This window comes from Ailuropoda melanoleuca, chromosome 15 (assembly GCF_002007445.2).
Source record: "Ailuropoda melanoleuca isolate Jingjing chromosome 15, ASM200744v2, whole genome shotgun sequence".
NCBI lineage: Eukaryota > Metazoa > Chordata > Mammalia > Carnivora > Ursidae > Ailuropoda > Ailuropoda melanoleuca.
In genome coordinates this window covers 41,812,408-41,838,581 of record NC_048232.1, presented here as the reverse complement: position 1 = coordinate 41,838,581, position 26,174 = coordinate 41,812,408, and the positions used below count along the sequence as shown (strand labels likewise).

The following is a 26,174-nucleotide window of genomic DNA, read 5'->3' as shown; positions in this document are numbered from 1 at the left end:
CAGACACAGATGTAAACCTGCAATTGCTTTGCTAAGATAATTAAATATGGTGATGAAGGAAAACGTCTAATCCAGAACCATATCATTCCTTGCCAATTGGGCATCTTCTGTTCCCTGTGCTGCTTGCTAATTTGGGGATGCTACAGTCTTCTGTACATGGTCCTCTTAATTTGGGGAGGGATGTTTGCAATTTAAATCACAAAGAAAGAAATTGTCACTACATATTGACTTGCCTAAGTTCCAGTGTTTCACTGCAGAGTTTTGTTCAGTAAGTTCTGATATATAAGTGAACTCATGCAATTGAATGCATCTGTCATCATTTCTCTTTGCCATTAGACCATTATGCAAACATTAAACACCAAAAAAATACATAAAATGATTGATTCATTTGATGGAGAGTGCAGATTAGCAGGAAGTAAACTCCAGAAGCATGTTCCTCCCTCTCCCAGCTGCTTCTTTTCTTCTTTTCCTTCGAAATACCTGTAAAAGATGTAGTCAGTCTTTTAGGGTCGAGGGATACTTACTGGCAGTTAACATTCTCCTGATTCAGCGCATTTTCTTGCAACAATAGTCTATCTTTACTCCTGAGCTTTGCCTAATTTAGATTCCTCCTTTAGTCTGTTCTGCTCAGCTAATCCTGATCGATAAATACAGACAGATTAGACAGGAGACAATTTGTGGAATAGATGTTGCATTTGGAACAGCCAGTCTTCACTTTACATTGTAGCCAGGACCGTCTCCTGTGTGGCCACCTTACCCCAGACCACACTGGGGCATGGTGCTCTGTGACTCATTTGCCTCTGTGACTAGGCTGGAAGCATCTGTGACTTTTTTCATTTTTGAGTTTCTTGTCTGGCTCATAGTAGGCGCTCAATAAATGCTTGAATCTGTGAATGCCCAAATTACTCAATTAACTGACACATCAATATTTTCTTTCCTTAATGTTATTAAAACAAGCACTTGGAGAAAGATTTGAAACATTTTAAAATAAGAGAGTGATTGACTACTACCAGTTTAAAAAGAAGCTCAGGTGGATTTATATTTTAACGGAACAAATTAAACTAAAGGAATTGAGCTTTTTCTAGATTTCCAGGATTCAGCCAGAAGCCTGGGTCCCTTCTGGAGAAAACTGCATTGTCCACATCTCATCAGTCTGCACCTATATACTGGTATCCCATTTTATGCAGGAAACATGTTCTTGAAAACCTGAGTAGGAATGGCCTTCTTAGTTAAAACTTATTTCTCCCTTGCCAGTTATTACCGTTTTATAGTTGCCTAGCCTCTTTGTACATTTCTGATTGACCCTTGAGATAGGCCCTTAAAAAACTATGCTTCCAATTCTTCGAGGAAAGATCTATGACCAGGGGCGCCTGGGTGGCACAGCGGTTAAGCGTCTGCCTTCCGCTCAGGGCATGATCCCGGTGTTATGGGATCGAGCCCCACATCAGGCTCTTCTGCTATGAGCCTGCTTCTCCCTCTCCCACTCCCCCTGCTTGTGTTCCCTCTCTCGCTGGCTGTCTCTATCTCTGTCGAATAAATAAATAAAATCTTTAAAAAAAAAAGAAAAGATCTATGACCAAATGCTTAAATATACAGGATCGATCTATGTATTTAAAGAAAATGTGAAGAATTCTTTCGTTGGGCTAAATCGTTGAGCACATTATGTCTCTATAACATGAATAGTCATCATGTGTTATGTAATTCTCGTTACTTTAATTATTTAACCTAATTTTAAAAATAATTTATACCTAGCCTTCTGCCAAGAGGGACTTATAGGGATTGTTTGTTAAGTCGACCTCTTTAAACATCAGTTGGGCCTTTTTATGTTGTTATGGAAGGTAGAAGGGGCTGTTTTATTCTGATTTAAGGGGATACCGGTTAAATGCACACAGTGATGGAATTTTGTTCCAGATGCTTCTGGTAAGTGATGGAAAGGCCCTGTGCTTGTATGCACATGACAAGAATTTTGATCCTTGAATTTCAGTCATGGTTTGGTCTCTCATACAAAATGTAGTGAATGAAGCTGACATCATTCACGCTCCTAGACTCTTCTTGGCTTCTACTTTAAGAAGCAATACTGCTCACATATGCAGGATCGTGAGTCTGTCACGAAAAAGGTGGTGTTCTGGGGTGCTAAGGTCACAGGAATCTTGAAAGCCTTGCCTGGAATGATATTCAATACGTTGGTGAGAAAATCAGTGGCCTTCCCCTTTGCTTTCCTTCCTGGAATACTCTGCTCTCCTTCCTAGATCAGATGAGTGATAATTTCCTTCCCTAACATGATTTGAGTTTTTTCTCTGGCTAGTGGGATAGTATATCAGTAGCAACAATTTAAACACTTTTATGGTAAGAATTTGTGTAGATTTTTGAATGATAATTAACTCCGTAATGTGTAATTAAGGAAGGGGAATAGGTGTGCCAATAACCTTTCTTGGCTTCTCAACTTGGAAGAAGAAAGTCCGTTCTTGCTTTTTAATATGAGTGTCTTTGATGTCCTGGAAGATCATTATTCCTGAAATTCGTCATGTGATTCAGGAGGAATTAGAAAACTTGAGTTTCCCCATCCTTACCCAGAAAGTGTGTATGCAGAGAGGGAATAACATAACAGAGACTTTGAAAACAGTGTTTATCATAATTAACCTCTGGGTAGGTCAGTGTTGACTCTACTCATTTTTACTTCTGAAAGAAAGGATGTTCTCAAAGTTTTCTCACCTTCTATTGTGCCTAAAATCAGAAGATTTGGGTTCCCTCTTGGTATATAGACACAGTCTGGACAAGATCTGTGAGATCTTCAAATTTTGAAAGTAGAGGATGAGGGATTTATGGCAGTTACCTGGAGAGTCTGAGGACCAACCCCACCTTACCACATTGTGACACACGCTGTAAGAAGTGATGTGAGTTGTTGCATGAAGCCATTGTGCTTTGTTTCCTGAAAGACAAAAAACCAGTAGTCAGTAACATTTTTCTTAAACCTATAGAAAGCTTTCTTCTCTTGTGTCCGTTGGCTTATTCGGCTGAAATGTACCAAGAACTTGGAGTTTGCTGCTGCGTGATACATATTATTATTTAAAATTAGTATTGTTGTATTATTACTTAACACTCTGTTCTAGGCCCTTATATTACAACCCTCGATTGTTCCCTCTGGAGTTGCAAGGAGAGGAAGTCGCTTGAGAATGGGCAGAAAACAAAGGGCAAATATTGTCATTTGCGTATAAGCCATGTTGGACTCTTTATTTTGAACCTAGAGTGAACTACCCCGCTGGTACCCATTTTAATAACCTATAATGGAATATCTGCCTCCGCTTTATCTACTTGCATGTCTTTATGAGATACTCTGCAAATTGCGATGGAGAAGAGCCCACCGATCTTTTCTCGTAAAAGAAAAAGTGGAAAGAGTTTCTGGGAAGGAGTCCCTTCACCAGGCACAACGCCATCGCATGCTTCGACTCTCATTTAATAAGGCAAATGCTTTTCTTTTCGCAGAGGAATTCAAGGGCTCCACCGTGGTCGAACTGATGAAGAAGGAGGGCACCACCCTTGGGCTGACGGTATCAGGCGGAATTGACAAGGACGGCAAGCCCAGAGTCTCGAACCTTCGCCAAGGAGGAATTGCTGCTAGGTAACTGTATCTCAGGGAAATGTAGGAAAAGGAACACAGGGGGGTAATTAATGCAAAAACTGAAGCTCCATCAGGAAAGGTCACTAATAAATAAATGACAGCTCCCATCTGCCGGACAGAAGCACACTGCGGCGTGTTTCGGAAGATTTTCTGGCCTGAGCCAAGTCACCAGGGAGCAACCAGGCCTTCAGAAGACTTGCATTTTAAAACGCCTGTGTGGCTCTCGTCCCCAGATATGCCACTGAACAGCAGAGAGGCTGCGGTGGGAATGAGACGCTCCGGTCATGGAGCAGATAACCTGTATCATGTGCCTGCAGGAACCTGCGGTGGGGGGAAGTGGTAAGCCTGGAGGAGCAGGGAGGCCAGCCCCAAGTGTCAGGTGACAATTCTGCTTGTCCCACATCATCTCTGCTTTCATACTTGCGGGAGCATCCCTTTCATCAGGACAAAGATGAGGCTTCCAAACGGATAGAAAGCTTAGATGAAGAGGTCTCATTGTGTCCTTATTCTGATGAATGGCAAATTGCACTAGTCATGGCCAAAGGCAGAAAGTCCTGCATGCTGGGTACAGGTGGGCTCGCTTTACAGACCGAGTCACCAAGTACTTCAGATGGGATGGTCAGGTTTCATTACAGGTGAGGTTCATGTGTCTTAAATCCTGGACACCGATAGTCTTGTCCACATAATCACAAATTAAGTTTTAGAGTTCTTGCTTTATAAAGCAGCATCAAAAATAGTGATTACTTTGGATGATCAGCCTATTTGTACAATATCTAAGCTTCATCCAATTGATTGCTCCATTATCTGAGGGACTGTTTATAAAATAGGCTGATGTCAACACAAGCACCTTGATCTCCTTTTTTCAGGAGGAGAGAGACTTCTTTCCACACCCACAGCCTCCTTTAATTTGTAACAGTCATGGCCAGTCTGTGAGGCTAGGGCTTCATAGGTCTCCAGAACTTTCTCCTACGTAGCCCTGAAGCGAGAGTAAATAGGCGGGAAATGTAATCTTCAGTCGTATTGATGCTGTAATTAAAAGCTCTCTTTTGCCAGTCACATGATCAATGACCAACTCTTCATTGTTTAAGGCACTACCATTTTACAAGTAGTGACCTAAATTAATTAAGGATAAGATCCCTGCCCTAAGGGGCTTGTAATTTACTAGAGGAGATAGGTATAAAAAGCGTGAAAAGCTTGGGAGCAGTTACAGCATTGCCTAACAGCAGAAAGCAACAACGTGAGCATTGTCACAGAGCATGAAGGGCTTAAGTTGTCCAGTGAGAGTGAGTAAACCCGCGGGAGGAGGGATGGCATGGACTGCAGGCTGGAGCATATTAGGAGAGCTCGCCAAAGAGGAAGGATTAGAGCTGGACTTCTATAAAATTAATGCTATTGGTGTTTCTGTTTGGGGACAGACTATTATTGAAGATCCTCACCCATGATGCACATTTTAAGTACTGTCTTTGGTCTCAAGCTCTTGCCTTAGAAGTCAAGTCTGTCTAAAACCTTCAAAGCAGCCACAGTTCTATTACGGTGTCGGAAAGAGGCGAGAATGGTACTGAGACCCAATGCTTTCATTGTAATTTGTTCTCTCTCTTTTCTTACCAGGCCTGCTGTAAGCAATAAATAGCAAAATGAGCTGACCCTTTCCTTAGCCCTCAACAAACTCCCAGGGAAGATATTGAGAGCTAGGAAATGTCCAGGAGGCAGGCAGCAAAAATGAGAGAGAATAAAAAGAATTTGAGAAAGTCCTGGCGTGCCAAGACCTGGATCATCTGTTCCTAGACAACCAGCTCATACTTTATGGGGAGAGCAACCAAACAACATCCAAAAACCTCTTTATTTTGTTTTGTGATCTCTTTAAAAATAAGAGGCAAAGGGTTAGGAAAAAATCGGCGACCACAGCAGATCCAGTAGCAGGCGTTCAAAGTACCCCGGTGAGCAGGAGAGGGATGGCTGGATCTCTCATCCACCTTCAGCTGTATCCTACTCCTGGGGCCCAGCCACACCCTTGGAGGTCCTGCCACACAGGCCTTCAGGGGTTGCCTGCATTTTCACGAAGGGAAAGTGGAAAACACAGTGAGGCCCGTAGAGAGGACGGGTCCGCTGAAGGGACATTGTCTGTTTTGCAGAAGTGATCAGCTGGATGTGGGTGACTACATCAAAGCAGTGAATGGGATCAACCTGGCCAAATTCCGCCACGATGAGATCATCAGCTTGCTGAAGAATGTCGGCGAAAGAGTGGTCCTTGAAGTCGAGTATGAGCTGCCACCGGTCTGTAAGTAATCACAACTCGGGCAGAACAGCTGGGTCACATTTTTGCCTAAAACAATGAGTTCTCCGTTCTTTCCCCCTTTTGCCAACATTGTCTCATTATGGGAATGACAGAGCATGGTTTCTTGATATTCAGGAATTATTTGAATTGATAAACCTATAGTCCACTCCGGAAGAGTTAAAAAGAGCACAGATAACAATAAAATTATATAGGATTTGTGTTCCATTAAGATGATCTACATACAGGGGCACCTGGGTGGCCACGGCGGTTAAGCGTCTGCCTTCGGCTCAGGGCGTGATCCCAGAGTCCTGGGATCGAGCCCCACATCAGGCTCCTCCGCTATGAGCCTGCTTCTTCCTCTCCCACTCCCCCTGCTTGTGTTCCCTCTCTAGCTGGCTGTCTCTATCTCTGTCAAATAAATAAAATAAAATCTTTAAAAAAAAAAAGATGATCTACATACATCATATTTGCCACTTAAGCTATTTTCATAAACAGTCAACATATTTATAAGTTCCGTGCATTAACTTCCATCCAGGCTTCGTCCTTAGTGACTAGGGTTAGGAAAAGCATTTTTAATGTGTTTTATGTTGATTCTTGTATAGTTATGTTAATTTCTGAAATGAAAATAGATTCAAAACACATTATCATCAAGTAACAATAATAGTAATAGAACCACACATTTTCAGAGCTTACTAAATGTCCAGCATTATAAGGAACCTGACGTGCACGGATACACTTAATCCTCACCATAAGGGGAGTCAGCATAGCTGAGCTGAACTTTGATGTGTCATAGGTTTAAATCCCAGCTTCCCTTAACTAACTGCATGCCTTTGAGAAAATCACGTTAAGTTTTCTTTGTCACAGTTTCCATATCTGGGTAATGGGCGTAATATTCGTTCCTACCCATAGATCTGTTGTGAAGATTAAATAAGTTAGTGTTTGTAACGCAATGAGAACAGTGCCTGGCACTATAACAATTTTTTATAAATAATAAATACACAAATCAATCAGCACTACAAGACAGGCATTGTTATCATTTTATTCTCATTTTACAGAGGCTTAAGTTAAACATCTTTCCCAAATAAACAGGCAGCAAAGTCAGGATGTGAACCCAGGCTCCCTGACTCGAAGGTCCATATGTTTATTCATTGTGATATATACATATGCTATGTGTTACCGCCGTCCTGCATTTAAGCTATGCTGTTCCAGCACCATCTCTCCTGTTAGTAAGCTGTTAACATGGATGCTACCCTGAGAAAGCTCTTTGCTTTTCTCTACCAGTGAGAACTCAGGTTGAATATTAAATTAATAACTGATAATAACTCGTTTGTTCAGCAATGACTTCTTGAACATTTGCTGCAATCCAGCCACTACTCTGTACATTCTGATAGGGGAAGACAGATAACAAAACAAGACCACAATAGAGAAGTAAACTAGATAGTAGGAATGCTAGTGGTCATGACTGCTATGGGAAAAAGAAACAGGAGAGGGACTGGGAGTTCTGGGAGAGGGGTAGGATTGCCATTTTGAATAGGGTGATTAGGAACTGCTTCACAGAGAGACTGACATTAGCCAGTGACTTGAAGGAGGTGAGAAAGGTGGCCGTGTGGATTTCTGGGGGAAGAGGACTGCAGAAAGAGAAACAGCCAGCGCTGAGATCACAGGCAGGAATATACTGGGGCTGTGGGAGAAACATTAAGAAGGGTGATTTGGCTGGAGCAGCGTGAGCATGAAGAAAAGTAGGAGAGGTGGTCAGAAACGTGAAGGATGAGGTATGTCTGTAGGCCACTGGAAGGACCTTAAATGTTGCTCTGAATGATAGAGGATGGCATTGTATGATGTGGGGCAAAGGAGGGACATGATCTAATTTCTATTTTCAAAGGCTCCCTCTGGCTGCTGTGTTGAGAAGACAATGCAGTGGCAAGGGGAGACGCTGGGAGTCCAAGTTGGGGGTGGGGGCGCTGTTGCAGTGATCCAGGTGAGGGATGGCGGGGGAGATGGGAAAAAGCAATTACATCCTTGATCACTTCGAAGGTAGAGCCAACAGGCTTTCCTGATAGATTTGATGTGGATTGTGCAGAAATAGAGGAGTCAAGGACCACCTGAGATTTTGAGGATTTTGAACCTGAGCCTCTTTGTGCCATTAATGGGGGGTGGGCAAGAATGCGGACAGAGCAGATTTGTGAGATCAGAAGTTCATTGTTTGAAATGCTACCGTGGAGGTATCTATTTGACGTGCAGAAAGGCAATGTCAAGAAAAGAACTGCGGATGGGGTTAGGAGAAAGATCTGAGCTGGAAATGCACATGTAGAGTAGTGGGAACATAGAAGGTGTTTGAAGCTTTGGCGCCAGACGAGGGCACTCGGGGAGTGAGTGTATGTGACCTATCACGAGTGCTTATTCTTAACATAAAATCCAACACCAAAAATATAATGGTGTTTTTATGACAACATCCACTGAAGTCTATGTTCAAAAACCTTGCTCTAACATTTTTCACTTTCAGCACGAGTAGGCAGTAGCATTGAGCATTGAGAGCTTAGACCATGTCACTGGTTAAATGTCAGTTTTCCCCTTTCTAGCTTTGTGACCTTGAGCATGTTGTCTAAGTTCTCTGAGCCTTAGCTTTCTCATCTGTAAAATGGCTTAGTAGGTGTAGAATTTTTGTAAGAATTCAAGGCTATAATCATGCATTTAGATTATCGTCATGCACTTAGTAAACCATAGCACCTGTTAGCCATTATTACCATTTTTTCACTTGCTTTTGTCTTTTATTTTTTAAAATTATTTTCCATTAGCCAACATATAGTATTACAATGAAAGTACTGTGTTTTCTCGAACTTAAAAAGAGTCCGTTTGTTTTGAAATCATTATCTCAAACCATCGCCAAGGAGTTAAGAGAATCCAGATATCTAGAGCTAATGCCCTTTGATTAACCATTTTTATTCCACTGGGGATGTAAATATCAATAAAACACAACCTCTTCCTAAAAAGAACTCTTAGAATGGCTGTCCAGGGCAAGGCCAGTGGTAGAGATTTCCCGATTGAGGGGTTATCTAGAACTAGGGGTTTCAGAGGACTTGAAGGAGGTTATGCAGGTCCAGTAAGAAGAAGAACATTTTAGGCAGAGGGTCCAGCAAAGAAAGTAAAACCATAGCCCAGTGCACAGGTTTGAACCACAAACAGCCTGGAGTTGCTGAAGCACAAGGGGAAAGTGAAGACCTGGAGGGGGATAAGGCCAGAGAGGTAAATAGGAACAAAATGGTGGAGGGCCTTGGAAGCCATATTGGTGGAGCTTGGATACTATCAGGTGAGCAATAAGGAGCCTTTAATGGCTTTAATTTAAAGCCAAGGAATGTCATCATCATCAGATTTGAGTTTTTAGAGTTATCATTTTGGGGAGCCACATGGAGAATAGATAAGAAGCTATAGGCCCAAAGGTGTTATAATTTTCCAAAAGCAGGGTGACATCCTGAATAAATATAGCTTTAGTAAAGTTAAAGAGGAGAGCGTAGGCATCAGACATATTCAGGGGTTAAAACCTATCCTGACTTGGTGATTATACCAGCTTTTCCTTCCTCATACATTAAAGCTGTTGGGAAAAGGGGAAAAATATTTTTAAAAACAAAAGTTGAACTTGATGGTAGAAATCAGATAGAAGAGATCTGTTCTCCACGGATTATCTCTGTCTCTATTATGTTTGGATAAATTAATAAGATCTTTGAGTTCAGGGAAGTTGAAGGGATTAATAAGCATCCCCTTCGCTGAGCTCAGACAGCTAGCAGGAGCAGGCTGATGCCGTGAAGCCCTGGGGAGAGAGCTGATGCTGAGAGAGAAGCCACCGGAGGCCGTGACTGGTAACTCTCTCAAGGATCACTGCAATTTGAGGCTCCGCCACCCCCAGCGTCCAGAAGGAAGTAGAGAAGGGGATGCGTGTGCGTGCATCTGCGTGTGTGTGATCTAATAGAGAAGAGTGGAACTTGGACCTTGAGCAAACCACTTACCTTTTGCAAGATTCAGATTCTTTATGAAATGGAATGGTTGACCTACATGAGCTCTGAAGTTCTTTTTGACTTTAAAATTGTGTGGTGTTTCGAGACTGTATTTAGAGAGGCTATTACCAATCCATATCTTAGGTATTTATGTATTAAATTTGGTCCAGAACACTGCCTTCCTAGTTTTCGGCGACATAACTCCTAAAGGATTTTGAAATATTACATAATCCTCATTCATTTTTTAGTTAGCACCTAACATTCTTTATCATGAGCTTAAATAGTTGGAGAGGATGTAGTTTCTAGCATAATGTTTCTGTCTTTAAATGGCGTTTCCATTCAGACCTTGGAGCTACGTATTTGCTTCATTTCTTTTGTAGAAAACGTCTGCCGCCGCATCTGATTGGCAGAGGCAGTCCTGACTGTTAAACCATCAGCTAAATCAGACTGACTCTCTATCAGAAAGGGTCCTTCTTCAGTTCAAATAAATGTGTTAAAGCATGTCCCTGTCCTGGCCTCCATACTTCTCAATTCCAATTCTAAGAGAGACAGACAGGTACCCAGGGAACGCTCTTCCTATGACAATGGTAGAGGAAAAACAGGACAAGCCCAACTACCTGAGCGTGTTTCCAACCTCTGCTTACATCTCTTAACATCCCAGTGGCCAAAGCAAGTCACACGGAAGCCCAACATAATGAGATGATGAGGAGGGAGAGTATCCAACTCCTATTCTGCTATTGAGGTAGAAATTGGGGAGGCAGGGAGTAGGACATAACTTAGAAAAATCTAATCTGCCATAGTAAAACAATACAATTTTACATATGGAAACAAGGTACAACAGTACAACAATTTTTGCATTGTGAAATTCTTTTCAACCTAGCCCTTTTGCGTACTGGATTTGATTCTTTGGGGAAGCCCCTTGCTTGGATCGATATGTCCACATATGCAAATGTGAAGTAATGAATAAAATTCACATGGCAATGTAGGGTGTCCAGCTAGTGATTATGAAAATCCAGTCACCAAGATCCAGTCATGCAAATAAAAATTATGAAGACCAAATCTATTTCATTAAGTATATCAAAATGTAGTCAACATTCACATTATTTTTGTAAATGATAAACAGCAAGACTGTGGATAATCTAAAGCTGTAGATAATCCTAAAAGTCTTTATATTGACTCTAGATTTGATTGCAAGATTTTGTGGTCAGCAAGATTTAGCTCTAACAAAGTTAAAATTACAGTGCCTTTCATTACCAGAACAGACATGCAGCCAACAAGGACAGGTGGCCCAGAATTAGAATTTGGTTGTATATAATTGAAAGTTGATTTAATGATTAAGTGAAATAATATTTGTAAACCACTCTGCAGATTTCCTGGCACACAGTAGATGCTCATTAATTATTTCTCCCCATATCTTTTCCTTTCCTTTCTGCTTGTTCCAGTAGAACAAAAAGATCATGTTCTTAACCAATTACTTCAATTGGCTTGTTGGGTCATGGAAATAAGAAAACATTTGGTTTGAACTCAATTTTTTTTTCATTTAATTAAAACTGTACCTCAACACTTTCAGCTATTTTTATGTACTGTTCCTAGCTGATTAAAATGAACTGAAATTCCCCTGATAGCAAGAATATGACATTTAATTAAATCAGCAGGATACCAAAACATTTGTTCAGCTGTACGTTTATGTTGTTTTTCAGCAGATCCAAGTTCATGTTGTACTTTATATCCCATCCGGATGGGTGCAGTTTTGTGAATTTAACTGTGTACTTTTCATAATCATGTTTATTTCTTTGAGGATTCAGAATTTCTGATAATTAAAAGTAATTGTAATTAATGCTAAATTAAAATTACTTCTATTTCTGTAAGTGGTAAGAAACGTTCTTTAAAAAGATGCAATTAAATTCTGTCTATAGAATCTATACCTATATTTATTCTATCCATATAATTCTTGTTGATAATTTTATTTTTTTAAAGGTTTATCTATTTATTAGAGAGAGAGCATGCACACGAGTAGGGGGAGGGGCAGAGGAAGAGAATCTCAAGGAGATTCCAGGCCTAGTACCCAACCCAATTTGGGGCTCAATCCCATGACCCATGAGATCATCACCTGAGCTGAAACCAAGAGTTGGAGACCTAACCAACTGAGCCACCCAGGTGCCCCTTTTGTTGACAGTTTTATTAATAAACTTTTCAAGACCTAAAACATTGTAAAAAGTGTGCCATTGATCATAAATACAGCATTAGATAATTATCTTTGTACAAATTCAAGATAAGGATCTTAGACCATCAAATTCTACTGTTTGCAAATTCTTTTGTCTCTCTGAATAAAAACATCCCTGCCTCCATAACGATGAAATATTAATTTGTGGGAAATCTGTTTGTTTTTTAATTCAGCAATGGTGTATTATATAACCAGAATTACTCCCACTTTCCTGAAAACAATCCCACAGAAGAATTTAGTTACTATACCTTCTTGCGACTTATACGCTGTGTTACACACATATACTGTGTGTCATATTAATTAGATATATCAACTTGGTCATGCAATTTTATTTTGTGAAATAAAAGCAATAAGCAGGCAAACACAACATACGCATGATGCTATCAAGTAAAATTAAGTAAATCTGTATTTTATTAGACAGCAGGGATATTCTGAATGTACATAGAAGATTTTTTGCCCTCCAAGTTTGGTTTGGGTTGTCTTTGTTAATTGCTATGCACCATGTCAGAAGATCTCTCTGCATCAGCCTAATCTGTTAATGGTAATTTGAGAGTAACAGTTTTTCTTCCTGTACTAGCTGCAACAATAAATATAAGTACATCAATATTTCAAGTTTTACAAAAATCCTATCGTTTTTACATTTTACAAAGGGAAAATAATTCTATTGATTATATGAAGATTGTCCCTCCTGTTATATAGAGTTTTAACAATATCATTGTTATGTTCCCCCTATAAGCTGGCCCCGTAAGAAGAAAGGAAGTACCTATAATTTTTATTCCACTGGGCCTAAGCCTAAATCACTTATGCAGACAACTATTTTATGGCATTGTATGACAGTCCAAGTATTTTTTTCTAACACTGTCTTTGAAAATAAATTATTGCCCTTTGATTACTCATAACAAGAATTACTTGCAACAGGAATCTGCAGTGTCTTATGCCTCATCAAAAAAAATGGAAATGTTCTCATGATGTAAGACTTACATTTCTCTCTCTCTTCTCTGCATTCAGCTGTTCAAGGATCAAGTGTTATTTTCCGAACAGTGGAGGTCACATTACATAAAGAAGGCAATACCTTTGGTTTTGTAATACGAGGTAGGTGGTGGCTAGAAAATATGAACCATCAGGTGTTCTTGGAAAATTCGTCTATGAAATATTAAGCATGAACTAGAACGTCATCCAAACAACAACAACAACAACAACAACAGATGTTTCTAATGCATAAAGTCACCTTTTAATATTTGCACCCATTTTTTTTAAAAAGAAAAGCAATGAGTGGGAATCAAAGTGGAATTCAAATGACCTAGACTTGTTTTCAGCCATTAATGCAGAGCAAGAAGTCACTGTTTATAAACCTTGTCAGTTCATTTGACCTACTGATTTACCACTTTTCAACATGTGTTTTGCTTTCCCTTTATATTTTTCTTTATCTCCAAGTCAAAAATATTGATGACTATGGCTTGATTTAATACAGTAGCATTGAGCAACTTTGTTTAAATTATTTTCTCCTGAAATGCATTTTGTTATTGTAACTTTCTAAAAATGGATTGAAGATAATTTAATCCCTTGGAACCTACGTGCATCAGCTTAACTTACTTTATTATGCGAGGACATTAATCATAAAGATTTCGGGTGACTCCAGCTTGTCTATAAAACCATTAATTCTGAGCTGTAATTCTGGCTTTTAATATTTTATTTTTCTTATTAGCTGTTTCACACCTTAAAGAGTACAGATAAACAACTCATAATTCCTAGTGTGATACTAAAATTCAATAGGGAACTATGTAGGCCTCAAGGAATTTTTTTAACATTTCACATTACTTGATTTTTTTTTTGTTTTTACCTATTATATTTTATACTTCACCAGGGTCAAAATTTTACCAAAATTATTAAAACATTAGTTAAAATTAGCTAAGCATCTTAATAAACGTACATGCATGAAGGAATAAGAGAAATGTGTTCACTTATATAGACTTGTCTTAAATGATTAAGCTTTAAACATTAGATTCCATTCCATGTCAATTTTCTAGCAAATCAATCAGATATTTATTAAGGACATGCCAACATGTCAGCAGAGGGCCAAGTACTAGGGAGTCATAAGACAGCTCCCTATCTGCAGGGAATTACAATCCAGTGAATTTAAGACATTAGTTGATAAAGTACCCAAGTGAGCAGTAGAGAAAATGGAAAATGAGGAACTCACTGAGTGATTTAGACCAGCAATTATTACCTTTTTCTGACCAGCTCCTATTTTTAGGTGGAGCATTTTACCTTAGTCATTTACCTTAACCATTCCCACATTTCTGTATAAAAGAACTAGATGAATATAATAAAAAGTCAGTATACAAGTAATTTTGGCTCAGAGGGTGGTAGATACAAATCTGTTTTGGCAATATAGGTATGATAGAGAGGCACACTTGAGTTACATGCCTACAAGCCTAATTATTGAAAAGCTGCAGTAAAAAATACCCTGGTGCAAATATTCATTACTAATTGCTGTCTGGTTAATCAATAACAAATCAAATTGCTAATGAAAGAGCTAAAACAACAGTAATTTATCATCAGGAACAAAAAAAATTATGGAAGCATTTGAAATCTACAACCACCTCAAGACAGCCGGTGATACGGTGTCAACAAAACATCCGTCCCACCATTGGCAGGAATTTCAAATATCTGTATGTGCATGCAGAATAAGAGTTTTCTACTATAAGCCTAGAATACTACCTGGTAACATCATAGGTGCTTAATAAATAAATGAGTAAATAATTGAATGTTGCCTAGATTTGTGTGGACATAGACTTCTTAGTGTTACACTGATTTTAAAACCTAACTAATAATGAACCAATTTTAGTTTATGAATACCACATTTTTGTAGGCCTTAAAAACTTCCTTAGTGTACGTTAGTTGAACATAAAAGTTTGTGGCAATTTGCACAATTTTTCATGAGAATCAAATAAAGCATTTATATTTTTAGATTAGTTTGAGGCCCACCTGAAGGGTCTTCCATGCTCGAAAGGTGGCCCCCACCCCTCCCTTCAGAATCTCGATTAATCACAAAAAGAGTTCAGAATGAGAAAGTGCTGTGGGTTAATGTTATCACGGCAGAGAAGACAGCATGGCATCGATGGAATTTGAGCTAAACTTATTTCAGTGAGAACACCAGGACTTTCAGGAAGGAGGAGGGCAGTATCACAGATGGAGCACATTCATTTAGTATTGGTGAATTTCTTCTTAACCATGGGTGTTGGAACAGTAATTTTTCATTAGGAACAAAAATGGGTGTTAGAGTGGGTGTTGGAACAATAAAAGAGACTTTTACCTGATGAATGGAATTGCATTTCTAATGGTATATGTCACAGGTTCTAAGACCTTGACCTGACTCCTACAGAACCTGGCACCTGTAGAATGAAAAAATGATGTTCCGGCCCGAATCTTGCAGAGTTAAATTTGAGTTAATTCCCTTGCCACCAAGCTAAGGAAGATGGCTTGGAATACTAGGGAAAGCACTCTGCCACTAAGTTCCTTTTCACTTTGAGCAAGGAAACTTTCTCTATCAGTCATTCTCAACTAGAAAATTGTAGATAAGGTCTACTCGTCTAATACATGGAACCCAAAATTCAGATTTGGTCTGCACTGTGGCCCTGACATTGATATTTTTAAAAAGCATTCCAGGTGAGTGATGCTAACATGCAGCCAGGATTGAGAATACCACCGGTCTCTGAGCGGTCTCTGTTTTGCTTTGCAGCTCCAAACGTCTAGACCCTAAGTAAATCACGAGCTAAATTTGGTTCGTTATTTCAAATAATGATAAAATGTCACATACTGAGAAGTTTAGAGTTCCATCACCCTTTGCCATGCATTCGCTGTTACGGATTTAAACGTAGAACAGATCAAAATTGTGGGAAGTTTTGTACTGTCTTCAGCCCCCATCCTTTTCTAAATCAGCATCCCTTCAGGAGAAAACAAATCTGTCTTTTTGCGATCACCTTGAAAAAGAGAAATTACGTAATAGTATTTATATAAATATGGGTAAGTATGTGCTGTAATTTATTGTCATGATTTTCATTTTAAAATGGTTTTCTGAGGAAGTTGTGAATTTCCTGATGTAAGTAAGGAGGAATTTGAAAGAAGCCATCAAACTGAGGGAAAGAGTGAGATACTGAAACGGAGCTTTTATCAATCAGCCAGACTGAATAAATCATTTGTAATAGAAGTGAGCAGAAAGGAAAAATTTGCCTTCATCAGGAACACTGAATGCCTTTTGATTTTTTCTTTGAGGCTTGATTCTTTAAGTTGACCTCTCTACCTGTTCCAAGTTTGGGAAATGCCAGTCTGTTCTACCAGGCAGGCATTAGGGAAGGAATATTTGATGGTAATGTTCATACTTCTCAGGGACTGGCAAACTAGGGACCTCCAGGTGGGCAGCCAGGATGGTGTATATAAAGAAATCAGGTCAGATGCGGAATAGTTTAAGAAAGTGGAGATGTCCAGCCTGAAGATGAGACTTTGCAGGTGCATATGATCACTGTTTCCAACTTTAAGAAAATGTTTCTTATAGTAGAGAGCATCCATTTTTGTTTCATTGCTCTAAATAATAGAACAAGGACCAGGAGATGAAAGTCGAAGGAAGATAGATATCAGATGAGTAATGAGAAAGAAGCTTCTGGCACCCCTGTGTGTCCAAATGTGAAATGGGCTCCTCACATCTAATAAGTAGGCCATCTGGTGGGTCTCAAGGAGAGGTCCGGAAAGTACAGATTATGGAAGTTTTACAAAGGGGTCCTGGATTTAGAAGAGAATTTATAGTAAATTACCTTCCATCTTGAAGTTTCTCTTTTTCCAAGAATTCTTGAGCAGAAATTGTCCTCATACAGAATTAAAATCTCCATTTAAGCATTGCAGTTGTTTTGAAATAGTCTGTCAAATTTGCCCCCAATTTTTTGAACAGCCCAACTTTAATGGAATGCACTTCGGCCGCTTGAATTTTTTTCTTTCTTGTTTTAGATACTTACGTACTTTTTCCCTCTTCAGTTTTTGCTTCCTTTATATCAGGCTGTAGACCTACTCCCCTGTATTATAGCCCAGGTTCATTGGCCCCAAGTACACCCACCTGCACTTTGTTCATAACTGGCTGTCGTTCTAATTAGGCAAGTACCTATAAGGCTCTTATGACGCTAGTTGTTAAATATTTTCTATATCACCCCTGAATACACCCATATATTTATTGAGAGGTGGAGACATTATGGCTCCAAGAGCACATTCTATATAAAATGAATAAGATTTTTGGAAAAAATTTACACGTTTTCCTCTACACATCGACAAAATGTACTTTAGTTTCTCAGCTGGCATTTTGTAAGTAAGTGATTCTTTTTAACAAAAGCATTGCTAAGCTGTATTTCTTTTTTTCTTTTTTTTTTTTGCTAGGGGGAGCACATGATGATAGAAATAAATCTCGTCCAGTTGTAATAACATGCGTTCGTCCTGGAGGACCTGCTGACAGGTAAACTTTGTCTCTCTGTGTCGCTATCCAAATAGATTAAACGAAGCTGGGGAAAGCAAATATGTTGGAATGTGAAAACTGACATTGTTTGGGCTGTGGAATCAGAAGAAAGGAGGTTTGACTCCAGAGTCGACACTTACCTACCCTACGTGTACGTGTTTGTCAAGTGACTTCACAGTTCTGAGCTCACTTTCCTCCGCTGTAAAATGTAGATAACATTCCCTGCCTTTCAAGGTCTTCAGTTTTATCAAAGACTGGCTAGTGCCTTGCAGGGGACCTATCATGCAGTAGATACTTAATAAAAGGTAGCTGGCTTTTTTAAGGCAGGCGCTTTACAGCATCATCTCCAATTGCTAATCTCCTAACCTGGGAAGATAGGTGGTAGCGTTTGATTGTTACTATTATCCACATTCTTATGACTATTATTACCTTTTGATAATGATTACGTATGTCAGAATGGAAGTGACTTTTAATAAAAGGGAAGGAGCATTGTCAGTGTCTAGAACTATCTGTTCCTTACTAAATGGAATATTTGAAAGGGCAGCTCCTTCAGCTTTCACATCATAAACATGGTGTGGGGGAGGGTCCTCATTAAACTCACAACTTAGCTGTCTCAGGAGATACTTGTCTTTGTATTAATTTCCCACAGCAAAAGTCGATTCCATAAAGGCAGGCGACCACAACTTCTGCCATTCGATATTGTTGAGGGCTGGGAGAAAAATGTCCTGAATACCCCTGACTCTGCACTATGTTTCAAACCAGAATAGAATTTTTAAACCTTCTCTTGTGCAATAGAAATAGTAATAATACGTATTATTAATTGAGCACTTAACCATGTGCCCAGAAATGTACTAAGTGCTTGGCAGACATTATTTTATTTTATCCTCACAACTGCCTACTTAATGAAAGTATTTTTTATCCACATTTACAGGTGACAAAACTGAGATGCAGTATGGCTAAGTGACTGNTTAACCATGTGCCCAGAAATGTACTAAGTGCTTGGCAGACATTATTTTATTTTATCCTCACAACTGCCTACTTAATGAAGTATTTTTTATCCACATTTACAGGTGACAAAACTGAGGTGCAGTATGGCTAAGTGACTGCCAGCTAGCTTATACATGGAAGAACTAGGATAGGAATTCAAAACTCATGCTGTTAGCTTACTTTTCTAAAAAGTTTGTGTTTGATATAAAATAAGAGAATATGAAGATATCGGNGAAGTATTTTTTATCCACATTTACAGGTGACAAAACTGAGGTGCAGTATGGCTAAGTGACTGCCAGCTAGCTTATACATGGAAGAACTAGGATAGGAATTCAAAACTCATGCTGTTAGCTTACTTTTCTAAAAAGTTTGTGTTTGATATAAAATAAGAGAATATGAAGATTTCCCCTGTGCTATAGTCTGTTTGCCTTTGCGGAAGATAATACAAAGTCAAAATTTTCACAGACATCTTGCCTTTTTGCTTTTCCCTTGCTTCTCTTGTGAATTATTCTTCCAGAAGTAAATAAGAATGTTTCCGTTCCTTAGTCACATTTAGGTTGGGGTTGACAAAAATGTCGGGAGCAGGCCACTAGTTTGTGAACAAAATATAACTGAATTAATTTAGGATGAAATGGAATCTAAAAATTTAAGATAAAAATCTAGAATCAAAATTCTTCGAGAGTTGTCTAGGTGAAGGATATTTAAGAGATTTTTATCCTTTCAGATCCTAAACTTGTAAGCCCCCCATTTGGTTTTCTCATCTCCATGACCCTCTCTAAGGCAGGGAGGTTATGATCTGCAAGGCTCCTTGGCTATATCGTAGTGGTGTCCCTAACGTCCTGAGGCATCTTCTTCCAGTGCCTTCCGTGTCTGTGGTCACAGCAGAAAGAATAGCATTTCCCTGTCTCATAGGGAATATGAGACTGAATCAATTTAATGATTGCCAAAATGGCCTGATAAATCAATAGGGAAATGTATAGACTAGGGAAATTTTCACCAGTGCTCCCCGTCCCGCTTGGGTTCACTGGTAATAAATTGAACGGAATCAGCAGGCTTTTCTGCTCACCTGGCTTTGGAAAAATAAGTAAATGCTACTTTCTAGGCTCTAATAAAATCAATTTTAGATATTTCAGCAAAAACCTAAAAAAGGGAAAGTGTGGATTTAGTACTTTTGCTCCCCAAGAGTTAAGTGTGGGTGACTTGGGGGTTGACTGATGTGCAGTTATTTCTTTATTACTGACAGTCATATTGTGGCAAATTTCTGTTCAGGGTTAGCTCTTTCCTTTCCTACTATCACACTCGATGCTTAAAAGGAAATGCAAATTTGGCTAAGTGACTGTTAATGCTAAACCCCATTATGTTACGCTAATGAAGACCGTGTCTCTGTTCTCCCTTCAGAGAGGGCACCATCAAACCTGGCGACAGGTTGCTCAGTGTGGATGGAATTCGGCTTCTCGGAAGCACACATGCTGAAGCCATGAGTATTCTTAAACAGTGTGGACAAGAAGCAACACTGCTGATAGAATATGATGTCTCAGTGATGGGTATGTCAGGGTCCTGGGGTGGTGCTCTCTAAGCTCTGGGTCATGTCATTGTCCACCCCTGATAAACCACTCTGGATTAAGAACGGCCTGTTCTGTCCTCCTGCAGCAGACAGATTTCATCAGTACTCTGTCATTACTCTGTTGGGTTCAGGAAGAGGTGAGTGGTACTTTGCAGCGATTTAGAGTTCTCGTGTCAATAGCTTCTATAATAAGGTCCTATTCTGTCAGAGTGTTTCACCTCGCTATCAGTTCTTCGGTGTGGATTACCCTTTGGCAGCAAAGTATTTTCCCCTCCAAATCACAAAAATAGTATTATTACCTTAAGGGCTGGTACTTTGTCTTTTACTACACTGAGACTGAGAAAAATAGGAGATTTCTTTCTTCCCTGTAACTTCACAGTATGAAGCTCGCTAATCAGAGTCAATGGAAATTTACCACTCATTTTATCATTAGATTTAAATCTGGAAGAAAGAAAGAAAAGGAGACATGTAGAATCATTGATTAAAATCAGTGAGAATCATTGATTAAAATAAAAATACTGTTGAGTGTAGTATTTTTTTTAAATAGAGTTGACACACAATGTTACATTAGCTTCAGGTGTACAGCATAGCGATTTGACAAGCTCATATGTAATGCTCTGCTCACCCCGAGTGTAGCTACCATCTGTCGCCATGCAACACTATTACAATACCTTTGACTATATTACCTTTGCTGTGTCTTTCATTCCCATGACCTATTCATTCCGTAACTGGAAACCTGTATCTCCCACTCCCCTTCACCCATTTTGCCCAGCCCCCCACCCTTCTCCCCTCTGGTAACCATCAGTTTGTTCTCTGTATTTATAGGCCTGATTCTGCTTTTTGTTTGTTTATTCATTTGCTCACTTTTTTTAGATTCCACATATGAATGAACTCCTATGGTATTTGCCTTTCTCAGTCTGACTTATTTCTCGTAGCATAATACCCACTAGGTCCGTCCATGTTGTCTCAAATGGCACTATCTCATCCTTTTTTATGGCTGTATCATGTAACATACCTTCCTTATCTATTCATCTATCAGTGGACACTTAGGTTGCTTCCATATCTTCGCTATTGTAAGTAATGCTGCAATAAACATAAGGTGCGTGTATCTTTTCAAGTTAGTGTTTTTGTTTTCTTTAGGTAAAAACCCAATAGTAGAATTATTGGACCATATGGTATTGCAATTTGTAATTTTTTGGAGAACTCCCATACCAGAGCACCAATTTACATTCCCGCCCACGGTGCAGGAGGGTTCTTTTTCTTCCACATCCTCACCAACACGTGTTGTTTCTTGTCATTTTTATTTTAGCCATTCTGACAGGTGTAAGGTGATATTTCATTGTGGTTTTGATTTGCATGTCCCTAGTGATTCATGACGTCAAGCACCTTTTCATGTATCTGTTTGTATCTGAATGTCTGCTGTGGAGAAATGTCTACTCAGTTCTTCTGCCCATTTGTAATTGGATTGTTTGTTTTTTCGGTGTTGAGTTACGTAAGTTCTTCATACGTTTTGGATATTAACCCTTTATCAGATATATCATTTGCAAATCTTCTCCCATTTAGTAGGTAGCCTTTTTGTTTTGTTGATGGTTTCCTCTGCTGTGTAAAAGCTTTTTATTTTGATGTAGTCCCAATAGTTTATTTTTGTTTATGTTTCCCTTGCCTTAGGAGACATATCTAGCAAAATGCACTGTAGTATTCTTTCTTTCAATAACGATTCCAATAGAAATTAATTCTATTTCTATCCTCACAACGATGGTAAAACTTGGAAGATATTCTCATCTGGCTTTTAAATGTTACAAGAGAGCCAAAGTTTTGTGTAATCTTAACTAAGGCGGAAAATTATGAGATAATGGATTGGAGCTTAAAATTGAAACTAAATCATGTTATAAGTACTTCTTAAAATTATCAGACATGATTATCTGACTGGATTTTACCAGTAAGTTTTATACTGGTGAAATGTAGCAGAGGATAAAAGACTTATTTTTTAACTGCAAACTCCCTTATTTCCCACTCTGCATGATTCATGTAGAATAGTGTTGCTTGAAAGTGTTAATATGTCTACTGGCCTGTTATGTTTTAATGAGGTATGAGGTTTCTTAAAAGATTCAAAGTATGAGATTTAAGGAGTTCTTAGCAGAATAAATAGTATGACATGCCCTTGACATGGAAAATTTAGAAATAAATCAACTTTTCTCCCTCATCTACCTTTCTCTTATATCCTTTCCCTCCTTTTCTTTTTCTTTCTCTTTTGTTATATAGTTTTGAATTAGATTTGGAGTTGGGTGATTTGGGCTCTGTTTTCACTCCACTGATTTCTAGCTGTTATTTTGGACCATGTTACTTATTTCCCTGTGCCTTAGTTACCTCATTTGTCAAATGGGGACTAGCAATGCCTATTTAAAGGTAGCTGTGAGTTAAAATTAAATTATACAGTAAAATGTACTTTAAACGATGATACAATATATTATTAACATTAAAAATTAAAACATGTTCAACATATTTAATCATTCATTCAGTCCACAAATATTTATTGAGGTAAGTGGCAGGTATCAAAAATACAGGAATACTGTGAACAAAACAGACCTTGTCCTGCCCTTATGAAGCTTGCAATAGATGGGGAGGACAGACAGTAAACAAGAACCTGATCAGACAGACACTCATGAAGTGTGATCATTACCTGCTATAAAGGGCATGAACTGGATTCTGTGATAAGGAATAAAGGAAGGTACGGGTGAGAGTTAGCAGATGCCAATAGGGTAGTCAGTGAACAGGTGATGGGTGGGCTAAAACCTAATGGCTTAAAACGAACCCGATCCCAAACTGAATACAACAATAGCCTATAAGGCCTGAGCACTCTACCTCAAAGAGACAAGGGCTCTCCCATGGGGATGGACACACTTAAGAAGAAGTTCCTCCATGTTCCATTATTGCCAGAGTCAGGAGGGGAAGAGGTGACCCATCTGTCTGCCTTCACCCCCATTCACACATTCTGAATGATGTTGGATAGTTTCCACACCTCAGAGTTCTCAAATAGCCCCCTAATATAGGGAAGAAAACACGTTAAAAAGTCTCTAAGTTGCTAGGTATAAGATCAGTATACTAAAATCAGTTGCATTTCTTTATACCAGCCAAAAACAGAAAGTTAAAACTTTATGATACCATTTATAATAGCAATAAAAAGGAATAAAGACAACAAAAGTTATGTGTACCCATTAAATAGAATATACAGATATAGGCATATACATTAAAAAATACTTAACTGAAGACCTGTGTCACATTATTGAATGGGAAGCCTTAATATCTAAGAGATGTCATTTCTCTCAAATGCCTCCATAAATTCAATTCTATTCAAAATCTTAAAGGATCTTTGGGGGGACCTTAATAAGCTATTTCTAAAATGTACGTGGAGTAAGAAAGGTGGGAGGGTGAAAAGAACCAAAATGTTTTTGAAACAATAGGAAAACAGACAAACTTGTTCTACCCAGTATCAAGACTCATTCTAAAATGAGCCATTAAGTCTATGCAATATTAGCTATGGGATAATAAAGAGATCAATGGAAGAGAATGGAATACCTAGGAGCAAACCGCTGTGGATAAGGAAGGAGAGGTATAGTCACATCTGTGGGGAAGGTTGAACTAGTCAGCATATGATGCTGGGTCAATTAGTTAGCCACATGGGCAAAATTCGATTAAATTCCTACTTCATACCCCACTCGAAAATAAATACTGTGTTTGCATAATCATTTCCCAAAAAGGTGCTGTTGCAAATAACTGGAATGAATATCATTTTACCCAAATCTTTGTCTATATTTCTGATTTCATAAAAGTATGTAGTTCTTACTTAAATATTTGACATATCATTCTAAATTGTCCTTCAGAAATGCTACAGTATTTTATATTACTACCAGCAATGTTTAAGTGTACCTGTCTCACCAGAGCTAGTCAGCATTGGATATTATCACTTTTACTATATCTGATTTGTTAAGTGAAAATTGCATTTATGTTTTAATTTACTGTTAAAAAATGTCTAGTGCCCATGACTATTTTTTCATATGAACACTAGCCAATTTAATTTTTTATTGCATGCTTATGTCCTTTATTCATTTTTCTATTGGATATGCTCTTAAATTTTTTATTGGCTTGTATAAACTATATATTAAAGCCATTCATCCTTATCAGTTTTTTGAAAACCTTTGTCAATAGTGTATTTCCCCTTTTTAACATATTGAAGTTTTTTTTTCTTTTTTCCTTTTTTTTGATTCAGCATTTTTCTTAGAATTTAAATATTTTTTTTCTAAACAGTTACCTAATATCCCAATCATTTAATAAAGACTCTATCACATATCCACTGATTTTTAATTTTTTAATCCTACATTAAATTATTAAATATACTGACCTCTACATCTGAGCTAGTTGTTCTGATCTCTATATCTAGTTTCACACAAGAATTCAGGATCAGACTTTTGAATTGAAGTGTTAGCATAAAAGCTCTTATTACCATAAAAGGACACACATTTATATTTGGAAAAATTATTTATCTGTATACGACATCTATTGTATTATTCTAAGCTTTGTTAACTATATAGCAAATGAGCAAACTTTGATTTGGCTTTTTCAATTTCTCTTTTTTTTTTCAATTTCTTTTTAAATTCCTTTTTCTCTCTTTTCTTCTTTTCACCTCTCTTGTACCCACTTGCTTACTCTCTCACTTTTCTCTCCCACTCTATTCCTCACTGTCAATCTTCGGTTCTTCCTCCTTTCCTTTCCAGCCACCCAGTTCTTTTTTATATTCTGTTCTCAGTTTCTCACTTGTCAGTACTACTCTATTCTAATTGTCTTACTTGGATGTTTTTCTAGTATTCCCTGTAGTCGTTCTCTTTTTTTCTCTGTTTGTCTTTCTTGCTTTTTTCCATTCCTGTTCTCCTAATTTGGGTTAAGATAGGATTAGGTAACCACAAGGTCAAATAATTGAGAATGACAATTTGAGGAAAGGGAAGTAAAAATGGTGCCGTAGAATATGGGATACTTTCAATTAGAATTGTTCATCAAATATTAATGGAAACTTTCTTTTATAACAAAAAACACATTTTCCTTTTTTTGTAATACTTTTTCTTTTGCAACTTTTGGAGCTTTTCTTCCTCGAAAGGAATAAAATGAGTTTTTACACAACACAGCCTGTTTACTCTAAGAGGCCCAGTTACCATTTCAAACTCTTTGTAAATCAAATTTCCATTAAAAAATAGTTTACCACTCTGGTTTTTTGTGAAAAAAATTCTAACATTCAGAGAATTCATATTTCATAAGCCAAAAAAATTAATTTTATCAACTGTTAAACAGGATATGAGCAGAAAAGATTTTTTAATAGGAAAATATTCTGTCAGCCAGAATTTTGGTACCAAAGACACTGATATTTTCTTTGTTGAATATAAGAATTAAACATGTTCTATAACCCTTATGACTCTAGGTCACTCACTGGCCTAAAGATTATCAATTCTTTTTATACATAGTATATTCATCAAATCCTAATGGAAAATGTGTTGAGATAGGCATTAGATTATATCGATTCCTATTTTGTACTTTTTATCAATCTCCCTTAAAATCAGACTCAATTACTTCATTTCTTTATATTATCTTTTCCTTCTATAAAATAAGAATAATGATATTTACCCTATTCAGCTCATTAAGATACTAAAGTCCTCAATAATTAAACATTTAAAACAAAAAGACATTCATTTTTAAAGGAAGCTAGGAACTAGGAAGCATTTAGAAATACAAAGAAAATAAATTTAGGAAAGAATGTATAAAACTCAAAGTTTATGGGCCTCCATTCAGATACCTTCCTATCACTCTTAGATAAAGCTAAATAGATGCAAAAAATGCAATAGAAAACTTAAGGTCTTAAGTTGAGAAAATGAGGGGCAATAGCTCAACAGTATACAAGGACACCATCATGTACAAATAGCAGAAACCCGATGTAACCTAGCATCAGGAGGGAATTTATTAGTCTACAAAAGTC

The 26,174-nt window shown here is 38.1% G+C and overlaps 1 protein-coding gene across 1 annotated transcript in view; it reads left to right on the top strand.

Annotated features, from left to right (window-relative positions):
- The window catches only part of GRIP1 (glutamate receptor interacting protein 1), a 378,833-nt gene that overhangs the window by 230,486 nt on the left and 122,173 nt on the right, over positions 1–26,174 (top strand). Inside the window, 5 exon segments of the mRNA XM_034643413.1 lie at positions 3,484–3,619; positions 5,752–5,897; positions 13,116–13,199; positions 17,529–17,604; positions 19,990–20,135. Of these exon segments, the coding sequence (XP_034499304.1) occupies positions 3,484–3,619; positions 5,752–5,897; positions 13,116–13,199; positions 17,529–17,604; positions 19,990–20,135 (588 nt within the window).